This window comes from Stegostoma tigrinum, chromosome 28 (assembly GCF_030684315.1).
Source record: "Stegostoma tigrinum isolate sSteTig4 chromosome 28, sSteTig4.hap1, whole genome shotgun sequence".
Taxonomy (NCBI): Eukaryota; Metazoa; Chordata; class Chondrichthyes; order Orectolobiformes; family Stegostomatidae; genus Stegostoma; species Stegostoma tigrinum.
This window is the reverse complement of record NC_081381.1, coordinates 43,481,805-43,501,801: the sequence shown is the minus strand read 5'-3', so window position 1 is coordinate 43,501,801 and position 19,997 is coordinate 43,481,805. Positions and strand designations below refer to the sequence as shown.

Sequence of the window (19,997 nt, the reverse complement as noted above, 5' to 3'; positions counted from 1 at the left end):
AGTTAGGGAGGGGAATCTGCTGTCATTACCCAATTTAGACTGCACATGACTTCAGATCCACAATGATATAATTTTACGCTTTAATTGCCCTCCAAAATGCTGCTGTCTGAATAGCTATTCAACAAAAGGGCAAATAATAGACACGAGGTGCTGGAGTAGACCATTCGGCCCTTCGAGCCAGCACCACCATTCATTATGATCATGGCTGATCATCCACAATCCGTAACCTGTTCCTGCCTTATCCCCATAACCCTTGATTCCACTATCTTTAAGAGCTCTATCCATTTCTTTCTTGAAAGTATCCAGAGAGTTGGCCTCCACTGCCTTCTGGGGCAGAGCATTCCATATATCCACCACTCTCTGGGTGAAGAAGTTTTTCCTTAACTCTGTACTAAATGGCCTACCCGTTATTTTTAAACTGTGTCCTCTGGTTCTGGACTCACCCATCAGCAGGATGGATTTACCTGGCTGTTGCCCAACAAAGAATAAAGAAATATCTTAATTATTTAATCTTGTACAACCAGAATGCATAATTTCAGCTAGCTTTATCAGTTAGATTTTCACGCTTGCTATCGTGCACATAAACTTTGATCTGCTGTGAAGGTAGTTTGCAGTTCCGAGGTGGCTAGTTCCTGTAACCTACTTTTTAAAGAAGTGCCATATGAGCATGTGCTGTTCAAATGTCTGACATTTAGACAAATGTGGTTTCAATCTTGTTGAAAAAAGCCTTACGATAAAAGTGAACGACAGTTGAGCTGAGTGCCGTAAAATCAGTCAATAAATTTCCTATTAGTGAATGACAATTCAAGTTACTAAATAGGAAAAATTCTGAATGTAATTTTATCATAATGATAGCTCAACCTAATATTAGAGGCAGCATGGTGACTCAGTGGTTAGCACTGCTACCTCACAGTGCCAGGGATCCAGGTTCAATTCCAGTTGTGTGTGTGGAGTTTGGACATCCTCCCTGTGTCTGCCTGGGTTTCCTCTGGATGCTCCAGTTTCCTTCCACAGTCCAAAGATATGCAGGTTAGGTGGATTTGTCATGCTAAATCGTGCATAGTGTCTAGGGATGTATAGGTTAGGTGAATTAGCTATGGTAAATGCAGGGTTATGTGGATAGGGGTTGGGGTTGGGGTGAATCCGGATGGGATACTGTTTGGAGAGTCAGTGTGGACTTGTTGGGCCAAATGACCTGTTTCCTTACTAGGGATTCGACAATTTCGTCTGTTGACTCCCAAATTTTCCTAACTTGTATTATGATACGTGAAAAATTCTGGATAAATATTTCTCATCAGTAATCTTTTCATAATTTCTTCAGACGGAAGAGAGGTCCAGACTTCAAGATGAGCTAGAAGAATCCAAGGACAAGGCTCGAAGAAGATCAATTGGAAACATTAAATTTATTGGAGAACTCTTCAAACTTAAAATGCTGACAGAAGCCATTATGCACGACTGTGTTGTGAAATTACTAAAAAACCATGATGAAGAGTCATTAGAATGTTTATGTAGGCTATTGACTACAATCGGGAAAGACCTAGATTTTGAAAAAGCAAAAGTAAGTGGAACATTTTTGATATATTGTTTTTTTTTCCCCCCTGCTCAGGTCTTATGGCCGTCAATAGATTTCTCAATTGGAACTTTGTTTTGAAGAAATACTGCAGAGCAAGGTTCTTTCAAAACTTTATTGAGCATTGATCTGAAATTTCACAGCTAAAAGATCCTTTAAAAAAGGATCTAAGTAACATTCTCAATCAGAACATCATTATCCCCATTTTATCAGGGCTGTGTGCTCAAGCATCAAATCCCAGTACTGGGATATTGAGAGAATTGTGCATTGATAACAAGCCTCAAAAGTAGCTTTAGTTGTGGTTGCACTTCTCTTAAGAGATTTATGGAATAAACACTTCCATAAAAATTGAAAGGGGACTGTTGCAAATGCTAAGTAGTTGAGAAGGCTGTTCTCAAGGTATTTAACCTGAATTATTTCTTTGAAAGAGACTCAATGTATTTGTCTACGTCATACTAATCTCAAATAATGTGACATTTAAAAATGGCGCAGTTGACTCACTGAAGTAAATGTTGCTGTTTAGTCAAATAACCATTTTTTTGGTAATACTTAAAACTTACATTCCTTAATTCTTCCTTAATGGTTCAGTTAGTAAATGTTGCACCAGGGTGGAACTGAGTCAAATGGTTCAGCGCTGACTTTACGTTAAAAAAAGGAATAGTCAACTTGCAGTCACACTGGTGTGGATACTTAATGATGCTTGAATTGGGCTTGATGCTCACCTTAATTTTATGGCTATTGGCATTCATAATATAACATCAACACAAATGCAATCGCTTGGGTAGTAGGAGCAACCAATGCTGGAGAATCTGACATAACACAGTGTGAAGTTAGATGAACACAGCAGGCCAAGTAGTATCAGAGGAGCAGGAAAGCCTGACATTTCGGGTCGGGACCCTTCTTCAGAAATATTTCTGAAGAAGGGTCCCGACTGGAAATGTCAAGCTTTCCTGCTCCTCTGATGCTGTGTTCATCCAGCTTCACACCGTGTTGTCTGCAATCACTTGGGCAGAGTTTTAAATGTTACTTACCAATTATAGAACTGTACACCAGAATAGTTGTGAAAGGTTGACATAGTAAATGCACTGAGATTTCACACCAGGTTTCTTTTTCTGACAATGATGAGCTAAGCTAAGAGTGTTGTTGCAGTGCAAAGTTGACTGAAGTGTCTTTTGGTATACTTGGTAACTCTATATTGGAAATTTGTGCATATTAATTATGTCAAATGAGGATAAGGTCTCCTGTGTGACCAAATAATTCACCAGGATGTTCTGCCAAGCTTAAAAGAATTGCAATTTAGGTGAAATTATGGAAACATTCTTGTACTGTGGGATTAGAATCAGTCACTGTTCAAAACAATATAAGTAATGGGGGTGAAGCCATTGAACATTGATTATGAGAAAAATACATATTGTAAGTTAATTTGAACCAAGATAGGTGTACCTTGTTCTTAGAAATAATTTCTGAGCACAAACGAAATGCTTATGGTAATAACTAATGTTAACTAGCTGAGTAAAGCTACTTCTACAGATTCTTTTCACCTGCCTTTGGAACCTTGAGTTGATGAATTTTTAATTTGTAATTTAGAAATGGCTCTTGGTTGTCTGTCTGGAGTATAGTGTTGCAATGTATTTTTAACCGTGCGTACAAGTTTCCAATTCATAGTTTATTAGGTATTAAAGAAATCTGAGTGAACCTTCACGTAAAAGTGTGCCAGTACGTTACAGTCCTGTGAAAACTGCAAATTAATTCAGAACTGCCATCTAAACATCACCAGTTCTTACCATGTTAATTGATATTAGGGCTTTTGATTGATTTCCAGTGAAAGTGCATGCCACTGTGTGAATCAGTTTATTGTTCTGTCTGCTGTAGGGATAGTCTCTAAAAGATGGACAAAGCTGGCTAAGCTTTTGGGGAAAGATTAGTACTCTGTACCCATACTTGTGAAAATACAGTGTCAGAAACACTTTTGGTGTGGAATGGATCTTTTGTATTTGTTCATGGGATGTATCATTATTGACAAGGACAGCCTTTATTGTCTATCCCTAATTGTCCTAGAATGTTATGGTCTCCTAGAACTGCTGTCCAACTAAGCTGTTGTTGAGGGCGTTCCAAGATTTTGACTCTGTGACAATCGGGGAACTGCAGTGCATTTTCAGGTTAGGATTGAGAGAGACTTGGAAGTAGTGTGCATCCATGTGCATGGTGCTCTTGTTCCTCTAGGTAGTAGAAGTTTTAAGTTTGGAAGGTTCAGTATTCTTTGCTGTAGAAATATTTTTATGGCTTTGTTTATTCAACTGTAATCTATACAATTGCCTGTTCACAGACCAAAAAATGAGTCAAATCTAAATTTTCAAGTAGTGTATATGCCCGTTTTAAAATTCCTTTTGTAAAATTCCTTTTGTTCAGCAGAATCCTATATATAAACTTGCATGTAATTATAAAATGCGATTCAGTATCTTGTCAGTTGAATATTTACATTTTAATTGCATGAAGAAACCTCTTTTTGTCAGATATTGGGCTCTATTTTCATTGTAGTGTTGAATTCTCAGTACTTGGAAGCATAATAAATTCCTATTCTTAGTTCATTCTTACAATCAGTATATTTTATGGCTATTAATGAATCTGTAATATTAGACACGGCACCATTCTCTACAATGAGGTTTTCAAAAGGAGTACTTCAGTTGATCAATGTAAATTTGAGGAAGATTGTTTTCTATTATGGACTATATTGGCTGAAGATTCAAGTCTTGACTGTTGGAGATTTTCAGAGTCAAGGTAGAGTCTAAATCCGATATGATGTAGTTTTCTTTCTGTTACAGTGAAGATATGGCACTTGCAGAGCACCAAAGGAAGCCATATCACAGGGAGAAAATTTACATTTAATAGTGAGGTATGAACCTCTGGAAAATGTTTTAAAAATTGATCCTGTGCAGTCTAAGCTGTTAAATTAAAAAAAAATTTGAGTTTTTTTCTTTCAGTGAGGTTTATGATTTCACTGACTTTTGCTGGCTTTTTTGCTGGGTAAATTGTATTGCAAACATGCCAGTGAGGCCTTTGAGGGTCTTGTTTGCAGCTATAATGAGCTTACCTCTGGGGCAGAAGGTCTAGGTTCAAGTCCTTCTTGTCTTGAGGGTGTGTCGTATCTGAATAGATTGACTCTTTTTATATATCTCTCAGGCCCATATTTGGTAATATTGATAGAAGTAGGAACGCTATTGATCTTAAATCATACTTGTGATATTTTGCTTTAGGAAGTTTGGTGTTTGTTGTCACATTGTGGTATTTATCTGTAGCATCACTGTGGTAAGCATCAAAGGCCAGCTCAAAAAGTCTCAATGATAATTTCTTGGGCGGCACAGTGGTCAGCACTGCTGCCTCACAATGCCAAGGGTCTGGGTCTGGTTCCAGGGTAACTGTAGAGTTTGCACATTCTCCACGTGTCTGCATGGATTTCTGTTGGTGCTCTGGATTCCTCCCACATGTGCAGGGTGGGTGACTTGGCCATGTTAAATTGTCCATAGTGACCAGGAATGTGTAGGCGAGGTGGATTAGCCATGAGAAATATGAGGTTACAGGGATAAAGTAAGGGTCTGGATCTCCGTGAATGCTCTTCGGAGGATTGTTGCAGGCTCTGAGCCAATGCCCTTTTCTGAAAAATCATTCAGTGAAAGTATGTGAGTAGAAATTACAAATAAGAAAAGAAAGATCACTGATGGGATTGTACAGTAGGTCCTCTAATACTAAGAAGCAAGTTGAGAAACAAGTATGTGTGAAGATCCAAGATATATGTAAGCAAAATAAGGTTGTAATAATGAGGGTTTTAATTTTCTAAACATCGTCTGGGGCTACCATAGTGTTAAAGGTTTGGATGGTGAAGAATTTGTCAAATGTGTTCAAGGAAATTGTCTTATCAATATGTGGATGCTCTTAGTAGAAAAGTAGCAAAACTAGACCTTCTTTTGAGAAATAAGGCAGGACAGGTGACTGAAGTAAACGTAGGAGTATACTTTGTCTAGCAATCATAATTCTATTAGTTTCAAAATAATTATGGAAATGGATAAGCCTTCCATAAAAGTTACAATTTTTAATTGCAGTAAAACGCATTTTAATGATATGACACAAGAACTTTGAAAAGTTGATTGGAGTAGACTATTCACAGGTAAAAAGATGTCTGACTAGTGGGAGACATTCAAGAGTGTGATGATGAGAATTCTGAGGCATTTTTTTCCTGTAAGGGTGAAAGGTACGGCAGATAAAATGAAGAAACAATGCATGAGTGAAGATCTTGAGGTTCTAGCCGAGCATAAAAGAGAATCTTATTTTAGATATAGACAATTTAGTTCGGTTGATTTCCTTGATCAATTTAAAGAATGTAGGGACATTATTAAGATTTTGAGCACAAACAACTGGCATCTTGATTTGACTTTGCCAGCCTCCGCAATCAAAAGGCTTTTCTTTCCTAGCCTAGTGCCATGTCAGTACCGAATTCAGCAGCTACTCTCCTTGACTTGCTGTCAACTTGCCTTAACTTCCTGGTGATCGATATACTTCTATTGACGAGGTTGTTTTTGACTGTTCTTGGCTGGTTTGAGCCTTGTATTCCCCAAATGAGTTCACAAGCTCTGATGTAGCAATAGATGAGTCCACCCACCCCTCCCCCCTGCTCTTATAGTATTGTTGCACCATTCACTGAGGGGGTGTGACAGTTTTTGAAACCTTAAACTGGAGTAACAGTGAGAAAAGGTTTGGAAGCACTGCCTTATAAACTGATGGAGATGTTTGAGAGCCCCAACTATTTGTCTCAGACTTAATGCTCAGCGACAGTACTGCAGTTTCACTCTGACACTTCAGTGTGTTTTTTCCACCCGAGTGTTCTCAATCCATTCCAAGACTTGCTTTTGGAAACTTGTAAATCCTCTTGCAATCTTCCATCACATTCCTCCACTTTGCCCTTTGACTGCCCTTCTGTCGGTAAATCAAACTTGAGAAGTGCGAGTGTTGAGGAGGGAATTCTGAGCCTTGTGACGACTGCTTAGTTATTGATCAGTAACTTACGTTGGTTCTGTAAGATTACTGAAAACTGACTTTTATGACACATAATGACCGTTTTAACTGTAATTATCGGGTTTTGCTGTATATGAAATGTAATCATTTAAAATTCAGATTACATTTTTATTAAAGTTCTGCTGAATTAAAAAAAAACTTAATTTAGCTATTGAAATACACGGCCATAATGTTTTGGCTGTATGCTGATTGGAACACAGTGTTCACTACACTAAAGATTCGAATTTAGGTCTGGGCGTAAACACAACGTATTTTGACTGCAGATAACAGGGTGCAGAGCTGGATGAACACAACAGGCCAAGCAGCACCAGAGGAGCAGGAAAGCTGACATTTCGGGTGTAGACCCTTCTTCAGAAAACATCATTCAGCGTACACCTTGTTATCTCAGATTCTCCAGCATCAGCAGTTTCTACTATCGCTGTAACACATTTTGACTGCAATTTGAGGTTAACAAGCTCAGATCTTTCCTTGTGTACTTCATTTAGTTAGATATGTATGTAATTGTTATATTTGAATTTTTATCTTTTAGTCTGTGTGGCAATGTTTAAGCCTGTGATAGTTTACTGCCTGACGTTGTAGATATGTTGCCAAGCCAGTGGGTTTGGTTGCAACACCTCATCACTCTGCTAGGTAACATTGTCTGTGTGCCTCTGGTGAAGTATTGGTGTTCCGTCCCGCTTGTTATTTATATGTTTCCGTTTGTTGGGGCGTTTGGTACCACTTCCGGTTCTGTTTTTCAGTGGATTGTACGTAGGGTCTAATTCAATGTTTTTGTTGATGGAGTTCCGGTTAGAGTTCCGGTTGCCAGGAATTCCCTGGCATGACTCTCTTTGGTTTGTGTGATTATGGATGTATTGTCCCAGTCGAATTCAAGTCCCTCTTTGTCTGTGTGCAGTGAAACAAGTGAGAATTGGTTGTGTCTCTTGGTGGGTAGTTGGTGTTCATATATCCGTATTAGCAGTTTTCTTCCAATTTGGCCTGTGTGTAGTGTGTAGTGTTTCCCACAGTACTTGCATGGTATTTTACGTATTTCGTTTTGGGTATGGGATCCTTTACATTCGTCAGTAGCTGTCACGGGGTGGTTACTGGTCTGATATCTAGGGGTCAGCGTAGCCTTGTGGTCATCTCTGAAATGACCTTGATGTACAGTAGGGTGATTGGTGAATCTCGTCATGTTGTGTCTTCCTGTTGGTCTATCTCAGAGGTAACGGCGGATTGTGCTTTTCGTGAATCCGTTCCTTTTGAAGACTCTGCGTTGGTGCTCCTGTTCTGCTTTGCGAAGTTCCGGGTTGCTGCAGCGTGTTGTGCCACAACGCTTCACCACAGCCACACTGACAATGTTACCTCGGAAGGGTGCGAGCAAGGCTACAACCCAAGCTGCAAATCTTCTTGAAAAAGTTTACTGCCTTCTTGGTGTACTTGTGGTTTCCAGTGCAATCTACTGTGATGGAAGGCAACAACTGTTATATTAGACTAGTCAAATCTTGGCAGCTATGAAAGCTGTGGGCTTTGGTTCATAGGCAGTTGATATTCTAAAGAAATCAGACGTCAAAGTGCCCAGATTCTAACAATTGATGCCAGTGAAGGAAGAATCAAGCCAAACTGTATCAGTGATAATGGGAACTGCAGATGCTGGAGAATCCAAGATAATAAAATGTGAGGCTGGATGAACACAGCAGGCCAAGCAGCGTCTCAGGAGCACAAAAGCTGACGTTTTGGGCCTAGACCCTTCATCAGAGAAGGGGATGGGGGTGAGGGTTCTGGAATAAATAGGGAGAGAGGGGGAGGCGAACCGAAGATGGAGAGAAAAGAAGATAGGTGGAGAGGAGAGTATAGGTGGGGAGGGGATAGGTCAGTCCAGGAAAGACGGACAGGTCAAGGAGGTGGGATGAGGTTGGTAGGTAGGAGATGCAGGTGCGGCTTGGGGTGGGAGGAAGGGATGGGTGAGAGGAAGAACAGTTTAGGGAGGCAGAGACAGGTTGGACTGGTTTTGGGATGCAGTGGGTGGAGGGGAAGAGCTGGGCTCGTTTTGGGATACGGTGGGGGAAGGTGAGATTTTGAAGCTGGTGAATTCCACGTTGATACCATTGGGCTGCAGGGTTCCCAAGCAGAATACGAGTTGCTGTTCTTGCAACCTTCGGGTGGCATCATTGTGGCACTGCAGGAGGCCCATGATGGACATGTCATCTAAAGAATGGGAGGGGGAGTGGAAATGGTTTGCGACTGCAGAGTTGCAGTTGTTTATTGCGAACCGAGCGGAGGTGTTCTGCAAAGCAGTCCCCAAGCCTCCGCTTGGTTTCCCCAATGTAGAGGAAGCCACACCGGGTACAATGGATACAGTATACCACATTGGCAGATGTGCAGGTGAACCTCTGCTTAATATGGAAAGTCATCTTGGGGCCTGGGATAGGGGTGAGGGAGGAGGTGTGGGGGCAAGTGTAGCATTTCCTGCGGTTGCAGGGAAAGGTGCAGGTGTGGTGGGGTTGGAGGGCAGTGTAGAGTGAACAAGGGAGTCACGGAGAGAGTGGTCGCTCCGGAAAGCAGACAAGGGTGGGGATGGAAAAATGTCTTGGGTGCTGGGGACCTCCCACCCACAGCCTCCAACCTCATTGTTCCCCAACCCTGCACGGCCCGTTTCTATCTCCTTCCCAAAATCCACAAACCTGCCTGCCCTGGTCGACCCATTGTCTCAGCCTGTTCCTGCCCCACCAAACTCATCTCCACCTATCTGGACTCCATTTTCTCCCCTTTGGTCCAGGAACTCCCCACCTACGTCCGTGACACCACCCACGCCCTCCACCTCCTCCAGGACTTCCAATTCTCTGGCCCCCAACACCTCATTTTCACCCTGGACATCCAGTCCCTATACACCTGTATTCCGCATGCAGATGGCCTCAAGGCCCTCCGTTTCTTCCTGGCCCGCAGGCCCGACCAGTCCCCCTCCACCAACACCCTCATCCGCCTAGCGGAACTCGTCACCCTCAACAACTTCTCTTTCGATTCCAGCCACTTCCTACAGACAAAGGGGGTGGCCATGGGCACCCGCATGGGCCCCAGCTATGCCTGCCTCTTTGTAGGTTACGTGGAACAGTCCCTCTTCCGCACCTACACAGGCCCCAAACCCCACCTCTTCCTCCGTTACATTGATGACTGTATCGGCGCCGCCTCTTGCTCCCCAGAGGAGCTCGAACAGTTCATCCACTTCACCAACACCTTCCACCCCAACCTTCAGTTCACCTGGGCCATCTCCAGCACATGCCTCACCTTCCTGGACCTCTCAGTCTCCATCTCAGGCAACCAGCTTGTAACTGATGTCCACTCCAAGCCCACCGACTCCCACAGCTACCTAGAATACACCTCCTCCCACCCACCCTCCTGCAAAACTTCCATCCCCTATCCCCTATCCCCTATCCCCTATTCCCAATTCCTCGGCCTCCGCCGCATCTGCTCCCACGATGAGGCATTCCACTCCCGCACATCCCAGATGTCCAAGTTCTTCAAGGACGCAACTTTCCCCCCACAGTGGTCGAGAACGCCCTTGACCGAGTCTCCTGTATTTCCCGCAACACATCCCTCACACCCCGCCCCTGCCACAACCGCCCAAAGAGGATCCCCCTCGTTCTCACACACCACCCCACCAAACTCCGGATACAACGCATCATCCTCCGACACTTCCGCCACTTACAATCCGACCCCACCACCCAAGACAATTTTCCATGATACCTTAGTGTCGTCTGCAAATTTACTAACGCATCCTTCTATGCCCTCATCCAGGTCATTTATAAAAATGACAAACAGCAGTGGACCCAACACCGACCCTTGCGGTACACCACTAGTAACTGGTCTCCAGGATGAACATTTCCCATCAACTACCACCCTCTGTCTTCTTTCAGCAAGCCAATTTCCGATCCAAACTGCTATATCTCCCACAATTCCATTCCTCCGCATTTTGTACATTTGCCTATTGTGGGGAACCTTATCGAACGTCTTGCTGATATCCATATACACCACATCAACCGGTTTACTCTCATCTACCTGTTTGGTCACCTTCTCAAAGAACTCAATAAGGTTTGTGAGGCACGACCTACCCTTCACAAGACCGTGCCGACTATCCCTAATCAATTTATTCTTTTCTAGATGATTATAAATCCTATCGCTTAATACCTTTTCCAACAACTGAGGTAAGGCTCACTGGTCTATAATTACCAGGGTTGTCTCTACTCCCCTTCTTGAACAGGGGAACCACATTTGCTATCCTCCAGTCATCTGGCACTATTCCTGTAGACAATGACAAGTTAAAGATCAATGCCAAAGGCTCGACAATCTCCTCCCTGGCTTCCCAGAGGATCCTAGGATAAATCCCATCCGGCCCAGGGGACTTATCTATCTTCACCTTCTGAAGGATTTCTAATACCTCTTCTGTGTGAACCTCAATCCCACCTAGTCTAGTAGCCTGTATCTCAGTATTCTCCTCGACAACATTGTCATTTTCTAGAGTGAATACTGTTGAAAAATATTCATTTGGTGCTTCCCCTCTCTCATCTGACTCCACACACAACTTACCACTACTATCCTTGATTGGGCCTAATCTTACTTTGGTCATTCTTTTATTCCTTAAATACCTATAGAAAGCCTTAGGGTTTACCCTGATCCTATCCACCAACAACTTCTCATGTCTCCTCCTGGCTCTTCTGAGCTCTCTCTTTAGGTCTTTCTGGGTTAGTAAATTTGCAGACAACACTAAGGTTGGTGGAGTTGTGGATAGTGACAAAGGATGTTGTAGGTTGCAGAGAGACATAGATAAGCTGCAGAGCTGGGCTGAGAGGTGGCAAATGGAGTTTAATGCAGACAAGTGTGAGGTGATGCACTTTGGTAGGAGTAACAGGAAGGCAGAGTACAGGGCTAATGGTAAGATTCTTAGCAGTGGTGTCCATGTCACAGATCCTTGAAAGTTGCCACCCAGGTTGACAGGCCTGTTAAGAAGGCACACAGTGTTTTAGCTTTTATTAATAGAAGGATCGAGTTCCGGAACCAAGAGGTTATGGTGAAGCTGTACAAAACTCTGGTGCGGCCGCACTTGGAGTATTGTGTACAGTTCTGGTCACTGCATTATAAGAAGGATGTGGAAGCTTTGGAAAGGGTGCAGAGGAGATTTACTAGGATGTTGCCTGGTATGGAGGGTAGGTATTACAAGGAAAGGCTGAGGGACTTGAGGCTGTTTTCATTAGAGAGAAGAAGGTTGAGAGGTGACTTAATTGAAACATATAAAATAATCAGGGGGTTAGATAGGGTGGATAGGGAGAGCCTTTTTCCTAGGATGGTGACGGTGAGCACAAGGGGACATAGCTTTAAATTGAGGGGTGAAAGATATAGGACAGATGCCAGAGGTAGTTTCTTTACTCAGAGAGTAGTAAGGGAATGGAACGCTTTGCCTGCAACGGTAGTAGATTCACCAACTTTAGGTACATTTAAGTCGTCATTGGACAAGCACATGGACATACATGGTATAGTGTAGGTTAGATGGGCTTGAGATCGGTATGACAGGTTGGCACAACATTGAGGGCCGAAGGGCCTGTACTGTGCTGTTATGTTCTATGTTCTATTACTAGATTTGGCTGGTAATTATTGAGTAATAGATCTTGATAGATATGTTCAATGTGTTAGAACTGAGTCACCTAGGAATAGAAAGTGGCTAAACCATTGACATTGTGAAGTGAGCTGCACAAACTAGCAGTAGCGGAAACTACTGAAGCATAAGTGGGGGGGGGGGGGGGGGGGAAGGGGGGGTGTGGTATGATGTGTATGAGACAAGGAAAGGAGGAACGTTGCCTGTATGCACGCACTCGTTTTGGCATGTTAAGGAAGAGGCTGGTGTTGGTGAATTCTTAATGACATGGGAATTATCGGTAGATCAAGATGAGTGTTTAACAGAAGTGAGGAAAATTTGTTACTCAAGAGTGGAGCCTGATCTTACATAAGATACAAATACGAGATGGCAACAGTTACAAACTTGTCAAAGTCATACTGGCTTAGGGTTTAATATACTGTGAAAAATGATTGGCATTTTTCAAAGATGAGATTTCAGTTTCTGATTAGTGTAAAAATCTATGGGCTATTCTGGAGCTAGGCAAAATCTAATTTTAGTCACGCATGGGTGTTATCAAATAAATTAAGGTATTACTGCCTTCGTATCAAAAAAAACAACACACTGCTTAGCTTTGGGTCATTGCAAGGTTTTGAAGTCCTCAATTGTGCAACCTCTGAATGATCTGAAGTAGCTAGGAGGGGCCCTAGAATCATACAGCATAGAACCAGGCCCTTTTGGGCCCAGCACGTCTGTACTGAAAAACAAACAGCAAACTTGACTAATCCATTTCATCCACAACATACAGTGCCCTGGCATTTTAAGTGCTCATCCAGATCCGGCTTAAAAGTTGTAAAAGTACATGCCTCCACCATCTCCTCAGACAGCACATTCCGTATTTCTACCAGCCTCTGGATAAAGCAATTTTTTTTTCAACCGATCTCTGCTAAACCATTACTCCTCACCTTAAATTTGTGTCGTCTGGTCTTGGCAACATCTGCCATAGTATAAAGATTTTCATGATCTACTCTGTCTATGCCTGCCTTAATTTCGTATACCTTAATTACATAGCCCCCTCTGGAAAACAAACCAATCTATGTAGTCCGTTCTCATAACTGAGACTTTTCTGAAAACGGTCTGGTGAATCTCCTCTGCACCCTCTCCAGTGTACTCGTACCCTTCTTATAAGTGTGGCGACCAGAACCCTACACAGTATTCCATCTGCAGCCTAAGCAATATTTTATAAAGTTGTAACAAGACTCTCTTGCCTCCTATATTTTACATCCTGGATAATGAAAGCAAGCATCCCGTGTGCCTCCTTCACCACCCTGTATACCTGTGCTGTTATGTTCATTGGTACACCCTAGGGCCTAACATTCATTATGTACATCCTTCCCTTATTAGACCTCTCAAAAAGCATCATCTTGCATTGTTGAGATTAAATTCCATCTCCCATTTCTGTGTCCAAGTTAAATTAGCTGATCAGTGTCAGACTAGACTAAGACCATCCACCTAACTATCAACACCACCACCAATTTTCATGTCATCTGTAAAGTTATTAATTATACCTTCCGTGTTCACATCCAAATTGTTGATGTATGTAATAAACAGCAAGGGTCTAAGCAATGAGCTCCATGGTTCACTACTGGTGACAGGCTTCCAATCACAAAAACAAAAGTCCTCCATCACCGTTTGCCTCCTGTTTACAAGTCAGTTTGTTTGCAGTTTGCCAACTTGCCTTAGATCGCTTGGGATTTTGGACCAGCCTTCTATGTGGGGCCAAGCTCCAAGGCCTTTCTGAAGTCCATGTAACCACATCAACTGCACCACCCTCATCAATATGTTTAGTCGCTTTTGCATAAAAAACTCAATTAAATTAATCAGACAGGATTTCTTTCTCAAAAATCCACTGCTGTCTTGTATAATATCGGAAAGAGATTATTGAAAGAGGCTAGGATTTTGGATTGTTGCATACCAGTTTGAATACAGGTTGTGTATAAATCTAAAATCTAGTATTATCTAATGTACAGATATTGTCTAGTATTTTGTAGCATATAAGTCGAGTATTGTTCAAACCTCTTGCTGTTAAAAATATATTGATTAGTTTGCTTAGTGTGATTTTACTACATTTCAAGTTAGATACAACGTGGCGTGGTATGCCATTGTTGACTATCAGATCTGCAGTGTGTTACAGGGGAGGAATATCGACCAAGTGTCCTACATCTGATTGTAATCTCATGTAAGTAAATGGGAAATTAGATACTTAAGTAAGCTGTTAAAAGGCTGTACAACTCGTGAGTCCAGCGATTGAGTGTATAGCTAGTGGAAACAGTGTTTGAAGAAGCTTTGGGTTTGAATTCAGAAATCATCTAAAAATTGGGGAACGAACTGCTTTGCAATGCATATTATTGAATTACACTTGAGCTAAATGTTGTAAATGCCAGAGAGTACGCTGAAATTTATTTGTTTATTCAGCCTACTTGTCTATTGTTAGTGAGCATGTATTTAGAATATTATGTTTTCTGATTGGACTGCCCTGCTTAAAAACACCAAGAACTTGAGATATCTAGATTAAGAGCCATTAATTAAATCAAGAGGGTTGCAAAACTGAAGTTTATTAAAAAAAAATAAAATGATGTGCATTTTTCCACCCCATTTCTCTCAGCCAGAAAACTTAAAATGCTTAATAAAAAAACAAAAGAACTGCGGATGCTGTAAATCAGGAATGAAAACAGAAGTTGCTGGAAAAGCTCAGCAGGTCTGACATCATCTGTGAAGAGAAATCAGAGTTAACATTTTGAGTCCGGTTCTGAGGAAGAGCCACTGGGTCCAAAGCGTTAACTCTGATTTCTCTTCACCGATGCTGCCAGACCTGCTGAGCTTTTCCAGCCAGTTCTGTGCTTGTAACTTAAAATGCTTCACACTGATGAACTAATTTTGAAGTTGGCACGCTGTTGTAAATGTAGGGCGTCTGGCAGCCAAATTGTGCACAATAGGATGTGAAGTGTATCCATAGTCTGTTTTCAGAATTTGTTGAGGGATAAATATTAACCAGAATACCAGGAAGGAAGCCCAGCTCCAGATTTTGTTGAAACCTTTTGCATCCAACTGAACGGGCAGGTTGGATGCCCATTAAGTATCAAATTCAAAAGACATCATAGAACTCCTACAGTGCGAAAAGTGGCCATTTAGCCCATGTCAGCACCGACTGTCCGAACAGCATCCCACCCAGACCCAGCACCTCCCTTTATTGGAAGTTCTGAGGAGAGAAAAAAAAACCCTAAACTGTAAGACATAAATAAAAGTCTTCAGTCTGTGGAAGCTGTTTACATCGACCAGTGACTTTGGGATTCAAGAAAGACATACAGTTCCAAGTGCCTGTAAACAAATCATTATCCAATAATTGCATGAAGGTTCAGCAACCATAATTCGAAACTGCTCAAGCAAACTAGCCTATTAAACTCTGAATTTTTTAAAAATAACATATCCATTAACTGTCTGTCTGGGAATTGCAATCAAACAAGATTGGGTTTAAATCATAGATCTTAAATAGGTTATCTTGTTCAACATTATTCTGCTAAAGTTTCAGTATTAACAATGCATTTATAATTCCTGCTTTAGTTATAAACTTGGTGTCTAATATCTTATTCATAAGGCCTGGTTAGGACAATTGGGCCACTTTGAGGTCCATTGAACATTGAGTTTCACTAAGTTGCGATGTACAAAGTTAGCAAGTCTGAATTGGTCAGGCTTGCCATCTCTGTCATGACATGGTGTACTTTCTAAATGATAATCTGAAAACGATGAAGATCCACGGAGTTTAGAGGTCTAAGTGTGTAGATAATTTCTCCATCAATTCATGATTTTTAATTATTAAAGACCAATGGCATGCTTGCCTTTCTGTCTAGAAGATGAGAGTATCAGGGGTACATGTCATGCTTCAGCTATACAAAGCCCCGTTTAGTGTGCGCCTGGATTAAGTGCGTTCAGTTCTAGGATATCCCATCTTACGAAGGATACATTGGCCTTGAAAAATGCATAGCACAATTCTATCATAATTAAATGTGAACACCTTGTTATATTATAAGGAGCGTCTATATTAACAAAAGTTGCATCCCCTGAAATTACATTGGTTAAATTAGTTTTTTAAAACGTGGTATTATGGATGAAACCTTTTATTAAGTAATTTTTAGTGACTGTTGGATGTGTATCAGTTTCATTGCTAATCTGTTGTAGGTAATACAAGAATGGACGTGGATGGCATGATGAGCAGTAAAGGGCGGTGTTAGGAGAATACTTTGACCTGGGTCTTGTGGGATGTTTGTGGTTATGTGGTGGGATTTATTTAATGTGACATTTTGTTACAAAATACAATGAAAAGTGTTATATAGTGTTGCCACTCTGCCATCTTTAAAAAACGGAAAAAAAAACTAAAACGTAGAATATAAAGGTAGAAGAATAAAGGAATAAAGAAAAAGCGTTCAACTTTTATGGAGGAGTGTAGGGATTGAGTTGAATTTTTTTCAAGCTGGAATGAAATCCACAGCTCTGAGGTGAACTGTGTAAGCAGTCAGTCTGGGCAGCCTGTTGGCTGATTCTGCACCTTTTCTGGGAAGAACTGACCCAACTTTAGCCGTCTCCTGAGGTAGATAGGCAACGGACCTACCTGCCACATGAATGTGGACCTAGTTTCCCAGTCTTTGTAGACTGATTGCAAAATGAGTTGGAGAAATTTGAAAAAGGGGCTGGTGTGAGCATAGAAAATCAAATATTATGAGATATTGTATGGGCCTATTTGTGAGAACTTTCATGTCATCTGCAGGATAAAGCTGATCAGAGTGGTGTGCGCTTTTCCTATTAATTTGCTGCTCTGACTGCCATGCTTTACAAGAGGTTCTTCTGCTCTTAACTTCCTTTCAAGTGAATTTGCTGGTGAAATCCATTTCAGGATATAATAAATCTGGGTGGTTAGAGGGAACATTTCATTTGTAAGTAAAGAATTTTTCTTGTTCAGGTTGTTGAGATGTACTAGTATTTACTCTCCTTGAAATATGTTGACAACATACTAATTTGTCTTTCTTTTATCTATTTGTATTCTGAAACTGATGCTGCACTCCAACTTTCCAAGATTGGAGAGGCAATAAGACCGTGATGTGTAAATGTCGTTTCTGCTCTTAAAACAGAGTTTTAAAGCTATAGCTTTTGATGTGGTCACAACTAGTCTTCTCTGTTGCCCGGATTGGGCTATATCCTGTTTTACTAAACACAGGAAGGAAATAGCTTTGGGTGTTTTAGTAATTGTAACAACTTAAGTCATCGATGCAGAAAGTGATATTTGATATTTTTTAAGCTACCATTCTAATAGTTTATGGTAATTTAAGGATGCTATGTTATAGCTAAGAGAGCCATCTAGTGGTTAAAGTAGATGTTTTTAAAAGTGGAAATGTGCTGTACACTCACTCGAGTTCATACCCGCAGCCATTGTGTAACTATAGTTTGAGCAGTTAACTAACTAGATGTCTAGCCTCAAGTTGAAGGGTTTGATACTTCGAAGCCCTTTAAGACATTGTGCAAGCATAGATGGTTCTGCCTGCCTCAGACACGTTGGGGCTTGTTTTTGCTGATTGTAGTTACTTCACTGAATTTTTGAATAAGTTGCCATGGAAAAGAACTCAGGGCATCATGCACTCAAGAACAATTTGATTTCTGTTATAAATTTGTATCCATCTGTCATATGCATTGCTCTTGATGTCCTCAAATTTTATTTTAATAAACGCAAAGTGTTAATTCACAACTTTTATGTATGTGTGAGGAAAAAGTTTCACAAACTCCAATACTAAAATCTGAATTTTAATAGTATGACTGTACTTTACAGCCTCGCATGGACCAGTATTTCAATCAAATGGAAAAGATAGTGAAAGAAAGGAAAACATCATCAAGAATACGTTTTATGCTCCAAGATGTAATAGATGTGAGAATGGTAGGTAGTCCATTTATCTTTTGTCTTTACTGTTTACTTTTGTACAGTTTTGCTATCATAAGTTTGTCAGACGTTTCTAGTTAAGTGTACCTTCTCATACACTATATGCATCACCATTCTGATTTGTCTGAAATATAGGTTTGTTTTACTTAATCCTCAGGGCATCGACATTGCTTCAAGACCACATTGTCCATATTTAACATTTCCTACAATGTTATGAGCTTCAACAAATTAAAGCTTTTCTGACTTCTTCCTCAGTGCAGTAGAGCTAGAGCTGCAGGCATTTCTTCCCAAAGAGCAAGTTACTTGCCAAGAGGGAATTCTGTTTGTTTATACAGTACACTTTTAGCCCTCCGTTGTATCCCTCAGCTCAAATACCCAGATCAATGCAGAATGCTCTGAAAACAGACCTCTGAGAAGTTTGCTATTCTCACTGACTAACTATGAGAAGGTTTTAAAAAAGAAGTCTTTTATGACAGGATCTCCTAAAGTTATGTGTTTGAATTCTAGAAATGCTGTTTTGAAATTCTGCTCTGGGCGAGACAATGGATTCTATATGTTTAGATTAAAAATTAATTATTTCGTCTTTGTATGAAAATTTGTTTTGTTTTAATCTGAATGTTTGTCAAGGCAAGGATGTGTCAACCATTTAGGAGTATTTTATTGGGATTTCTTTCAAACCTTGTATTGTTACCCAAAAATGGATACCAAGCAATTATATGTTGGTGACAGATGCTTTATGAATAATAAGGAATACTTAATTCATGATTTTTGAGTTACAAGTGCATTTGGTGTTTCGTTATGGATTATTTCAAAATGTATTTTGCATATAATTGAACCTGAAGAAATGCTGTATTGGCATTATGGGAATGTTTAAATATATCCTCAAGTAATGTAAGTTCCTGGGTTTCTTAACACAATGATATTCATCCGCAGAAAAATTGGGTGTCACGTAGGGTTGAACAGGGTCCAAAGACTATTGAACAGATCCATAAAGAAGCACAGATTGAAGAGCAACAGCAACAATTGAAGGTTCACCAACAACTACTGTCTAAGCAAGACAAAAGGAGAACAAGTAAGGTGTTTCTGGAATTGCCTTTTCAGATGTGATCAGTTTTGTATATAAACTTGCAGTGACAATACTAGTTCACGAGGAGAGTGAGAGTGCCAGACAGAGAGAGCACCAGGATGCTGCCGGGAAGGTAACGTTTTTTTTACCACTTTAAAACCTTACCTCAAGCGGGAGCGGTCTTCATTTATTTGGGCAGCGGCTGAACCCGAGACACTACACGTGTAGTGTCTCCCACCCGCTCTCCTCCTCTAACCAAAAAAAAACTCGGTGGTGTGTAGATAAGGTAAGGCTTTTTCTGTTTCACGTTTCTTTCGTATGATTGCCAAAAACCTTTTGGTTCCTTTTTCATTTATCTAAGTTAAGTTTAATAATGTCAAGAGATCTTACACCCGTGTTGTGCTCCTCTTGCTCAATGTGGGAGCTCAGGGACAGGGCTGATGTCCCCGGCTCCTTCACGTGCAGGAAGTGTGTCCAGCTGCAGCTCTTGTTAGACCGCATGACGGCTCTGGAGCTGCGGATGGACTCACTTTGGAGCATACGCGATGCTGAGGGGGTCGTGGATAGCACGTTTAGCAATTTGGTCACACCGCAGATTAGGATTGCTGAGGGAGATAGCGAATGGGTGACCAAAAGGCAGAGGAAGAGCAGGAAGGCAGTGCAGGTGCCCCCTGCGGTCATCTCCCTCCAAAACAGGTATTCTGTTTTGAATACTGTTGGGGGAGAT

General features: G+C 41.2%; 1 protein-coding gene across 19 annotated transcripts in view; it reads left to right on the top strand.

Annotated features, from left to right (window-relative positions):
• The window catches only part of LOC125466588 (eukaryotic translation initiation factor 4 gamma 3-like), a 327,506-nt gene that overhangs the window by 267,229 nt on the left and 40,280 nt on the right, over positions 1–19,997 (top strand). For all 19 annotated transcript variants that reach the window (XM_048561256.2, XM_059655645.1, XM_048561270.2 and 16 more), the window contains 3 exons: positions 1,322–1,558; positions 18,097–18,201; positions 19,138–19,276. In XM_048561256.2, coding sequence (XP_048417213.1) covers positions 1,322–1,558; positions 18,097–18,201; positions 19,138–19,276 — 481 coding nt within the window. The remainder of the gene's footprint in view (positions 1–1,321; positions 1,559–18,096; positions 18,202–19,137; positions 19,277–19,997) is intronic.